We start from the raw sequence: 4,697 nt of genomic DNA, 5'->3' as shown, positions 1-4,697 counted from the left end.
GATATTATAACAATCTATCTATAAACACACACCTTGTCCTCTGTTTCTCTCTCTGCGCCGCCGCGGTCTGCGGATTGAAAAAGAACGCGCTGAAGGAGGGGAAGGAGCCGATCGAAGTCTGCGGCCGTTTTCATATGAAATTTAAAGGGGACCGAGGCGATCACGAATTCGTGTACAGTTTATGGAGCTAATCGCAAAATTTTAGGGGGGCTGAGTAGTCATTTTACTATTTTACATTTTACTATAGCCCCCCTAAAAATGGCCTAGCGACGCCCATGCTACCAGGACTTATGTAACATTTAACAATGACAAACCATGGTTCACAGCAAAACTCAGACAGCTTCACCAGGCCAGGATGCCTTCAGGATTGGGTACAGAATCTTGTGCAATCAGGCCAGGAACACACTGAATAAGGAGATTAGAGCGGTTTAGAAGAACTACACTAAAAAGCTGGAAAACCAGTTTTCTGCCAACGACCCTGCTTCAGTGTGGAAAGGCCTGAAAGACATTACAAACTACAAGACACCATCCCCCAGCACTGAGGCCAATCAAAAACCTGCTGAAGACCTGAATGAGTTCTACTGTAGATTTACTGTAGATTTTCTCACATCCCACAACCATTTTGACCATCTCTCTACACAACCGTTAACACCTCCAGCAACCCCCCTCTCCCCCACTCCTATACGCTTCAGATCAGTGAAGGTGATGTGCGCCAGGTCTTCAGAAAGAACAAGAGAAGAAAAGCACCAGCTGGCCCACATCTTCACACAGATCTTCAACAGATCACTGGAGCTCTGCAAAGTCCCTGTATAAGACAATAAATGCGTTGCGTTGACATTCTGGGCTTATATGCGTATCTGCACATAGTATATGCTTTAGAATTTTGTCTTTATAACTGTCTGGGTACATTAAGCGTTATTCAGGTTCAGCATTTTAGAAAGTCCCTGTTCCAGTTCTGCTAATTACAAGCCGAGTGATAGTCATACTTGCAAAGGTAATGTTAGTCATTAAACCAAACAAAATCAAAACTTTCAAAAACACCCAGCAATGTGATTCTTTTATTGAGTGACAGGCAGTGACATTATTAATACCATCCAGCGTCTTCTCCTTATCTCCATGACCTGCTTCCCTTGGTGTTTTTACACATAAAGGTGAAAAAACATATTGTACTGTCCAGTTTTCTCTCAGAAAGATGATCTGAGTTACTATTGCAATTCTCAATGCAGCATGAATGAAATACAATGGTGACATTTTTCACAATCACGACAAAAAATCTAAATCCTGCCCTAAACTCGGTAGCAGAAAGGCAGCACGATCCTCCCAGTATGGCAGATAAACAAAGCAGTTTGCCAGAGCCAGAACTCAACGCGGCGCGACGTCAGCTTCACATTAAAATGTTATTATTTTTGTTATTTTTTAAAAGATAAACATCTTGTAGATTCTGCTAATTGTATGTGATTGTGAGGTATCTATTTTTGTTTTATTTACAGGCGCTTCCTCCGTTACTGTGATGCTGAATCACCCAACATCACTTCCCTGCTGCAGCGGTGAAAAAGTCGTGTGGAGGAAGACCTTCCCCATAAAAGCAACTGTTGCTGAATGCCAAAAGGAGAAATGCATCATAATAGAAACTTTTCGAGAAAGATTTGCAATCACGCGTGACAAAAACTACTCTCTATTTCTTAAGTCAGCAAAATACAATGACCTGGGGCAATACGAGTGTAGCTGTGATGGCTTAATCAAGCAAGTTATCCTGGATGTTGTAGGTGAGTGTTTGTTTGCCTCACATTAGAGACACTTTAGATAATGCTTTAAATAGCACGAGTAGTTGAACTTACTGTAAGAAATGTAGCTTCATTTTTATATTTTCCCTATAGTTCCTATAAACGTGACAGCTATTGAGTTGGGAAATGTCACTCTCCAGTGTTATGCGGATACTCAATGCGATGTCAGGGATGTGACATGGCTACATAATGAGCAAAACGTTCTGCACTGCACTACAAATGGAGCCACAAACCCAGGCATCGGCTATGAGGACAGAGTATTGCTGACAGAGGACGGATTCAGAGACGGCGATGTGTCTCTGACCATCACGGGTGTCCAAAAGAGAGATGAAGGATTTTACCGTTGCTTCGTTGATGAGGAAAATATTAAAGGAAACCCACATGCCTACATGCTGCATGTCAGTGGTAAGACTAGAAAACCTCATCACATGAATTTATGTACTTGATATATCATTATGCAATGCCTATTGTATTGTTAGTTCTCAATTAAGTTTTAGGTGAATGTTACATTATTAACATTAATTTATCTGGCTGGTTTTACTACTAATGTTACACATTGTATATGGGAATGAGGGCTAAGCAACAGCAAAATTAATTTATAGAACTATTATGTAGTGGTGCATAAATCACGTACTTGGGTTAAAGTACAGATACCCAGATTAAGTATTACTCAAGGAAAAGTATAAATAATCTTTGCGAAGATTAGATAGGTAAGATTTGTTTGTAAAATCAATGACCATTGCAGCCTTGAATCATTGTTTTTATTTTTATGTTTTAATTTTGATTTTAAGTTTTAGCAATTGTGTTGCGTTTTTGTCATTTTTAATATTTTAATATTTTTTGTCATTTTTAATATTTTTCATTTTAATATAATTAGTCATTTCAATAATTAATTTTTGTTTTAATTTTAGTTATTTTAGTATTCAAGTTAAAACTAACTTAAAATGAGAAATGTTGCCTTGGCATCTAGTTGAAATTGAAAATTTTTTTTATTTTAGTTAATGTTTATTTAGTTTTTCAATTAACTAAATTATGGCTTTAATTTCAGAGTTTTAGTCAACCCTGGTTGGAGCTCAGTCTGATATTACAATGAATTATTATGCATTATTATGAGTCGTCAACTAGCCAGCAGTCAATAAGCTATTAAAAGATAATGAAGTTCATTGAAAATAATTAGCATATAATTAGTCATTTAAATAATTAATTTTTATTTTAATTTTAGTTATTTTAGTTTTCAAGTTAAAACTAACTTAAAATGAGAAATGTTGCCTTGGCATCTAGTTGAAATTGAAAAAAATTTTTTATTAAAGTTAATGTTTATTTAGTTTTTCAATTAACTAAATTATGGCTTTAATTTCAGAGTTTTAGTCAACCCTGGTTGGAGCTCAGTCTGATATTACAATGAATTATTATGCATTATTATGAGTCGTCAACTAGCCAGCAGTCAATAAGCTATTAAAAGATAATGAAGTTCATTGAAAATAATTAGCTGAAATAAGTGATTTATTCACAAATCGGTCAGTAGACGCTGCTGCTGGGTCCAGATTTCTTCAGGAAAATATCAAGCATAATGAGCTTTGAAATGTGATTAAATAAAAGCCAAAGTTTCCCAAAATGAAAATACACTTTAAGAACAGAAAAAGAAACAAACACCGTGTGCTAGTTCTGTTCTTTAATTTCATGCAGAGAGGAGTGCAGGAGGAGACCAAACTGAGAGCAGCAACAAAGAAAAAAACCGAACTTGCTTAGGACTGATCTTACCTTTCTCACTCTTGATTTGCTTGCTGCTTATTCTTTTATGCCGTAAGAAGAAGGCATCACCCACAGTGGAAACTACAGATAGAGAGCCTATACAGGAGAGTGACCAAAAGCATTCAACTTGTCCTTTTTATTCTGGAGAAGAGACCTATATGAACCGTCAAACCTGAGATTGAACGATTACGGTCATTCTAATAATGAAAACACTCCACTCAAACATGATTGTTAGCAGTGTCATTCATGTAACTGGCAGCTGCTTGTTTGATGCACAGGTGCAAAATATGAAAACTGCCATCTTGGGACCACAGAATGTTTTGAACACTGTTGTTGTACTGAGTTGGATGGAGAGCACAAAATGTAGATAGATGGGAGACTTTTAATATTACTTCTTATATAAGACGTTATTTACACAAATATATATTTATATTTATAAATGATCAAAATTGTAGTTCATGAGAATAACAAATGTATGTGTATAATGATAGATAACAGAGATTTAGTGGCCTCTTACAGCCCCCCTTACGGTCTCCTCCTGAGCTTATTATCAGTCGCCATTCACTTTCTTTATTTTCAGTCACCATTGAGAATGTGTGAGTGAAGAAATGCACATAGCCTCTTTTGTGTTTCTCCATAACTGCTGTATAAGATATTGTTTTTCTTTTATCCTGAGCTGCCTTATTCCTGTTTTTCTTTGTTACATTACATCAAGGTTACATTGTGAATTTGTCTTGAGTGAGAAATGATTACTTTTAAGGTTTTACATCCTTAAAGATTTAGGACGTGATTTGTTTGTGTGACAATTCAATCAATATAAAAAAAATGTTTACTGAGAAGGCTCCCCTTTGCTTCTTTTGTGGCATGGAAGATGAGTCTGTCCCTATTATCTTCGTAATATTGCACGTCTTCGATCTTCTCTGACTCTAGCTGATGCTGAAATCTTAATTCATGCATTAATCACATCACGTCTGGATTATTGCAATGCTCTATTTCTTGGTCTGCCTAAAAAACGTATTGCAAGGTTACAGTATGTTCAAAACTCAACAGCAAGAGTTCTCACCTCCACCAGGCGTTCTGCTCACATTACTCCTCTACTGCATGATCTTCACTGGCTACCTGTGGCATCACGTATTCACTTTAAGATATTACTTCTAACGT

General features: G+C 36.6%; 1 protein-coding gene across 1 annotated transcript in view; it reads left to right on the top strand.

Annotated features, from left to right (window-relative positions):
- LOC107743079 (uncharacterized) overlaps positions 1–4,573 on the top strand; it is a 12,419-nt gene extending 7,846 nt beyond the window's left edge. The window contains exons 4-6 of the mRNA XM_016556192.1: positions 1,491–1,766; positions 1,878–2,189; positions 3,471–4,573. Of these exons, the coding sequence (XP_016411678.1) occupies positions 1,491–1,766; positions 1,878–2,189; positions 3,471–3,712 (830 nt within the window). The 3' untranslated portion in view covers positions 3,713–4,573. The remainder of the gene's footprint in view (positions 1–1,490; positions 1,767–1,877; positions 2,190–3,470) is intronic.
- The last annotated feature ends 124 nt before the right edge of the window (positions 4,574–4,697 follow it).

This window comes from Sinocyclocheilus rhinocerous, unplaced genomic scaffold, assembly GCF_001515625.1.
Source record: "Sinocyclocheilus rhinocerous isolate Xijiao unplaced genomic scaffold, SAMN03320098_v1.1 scaffold737, whole genome shotgun sequence".
In the NCBI taxonomy this organism is placed as follows: Eukaryota; Metazoa; Chordata; class Actinopteri; order Cypriniformes; family Cyprinidae; genus Sinocyclocheilus; species Sinocyclocheilus rhinocerous.
The sequence above is the reverse complement of the archived record's forward strand: the minus strand, read 5'-3'. Positions and strand labels throughout refer to the sequence as shown.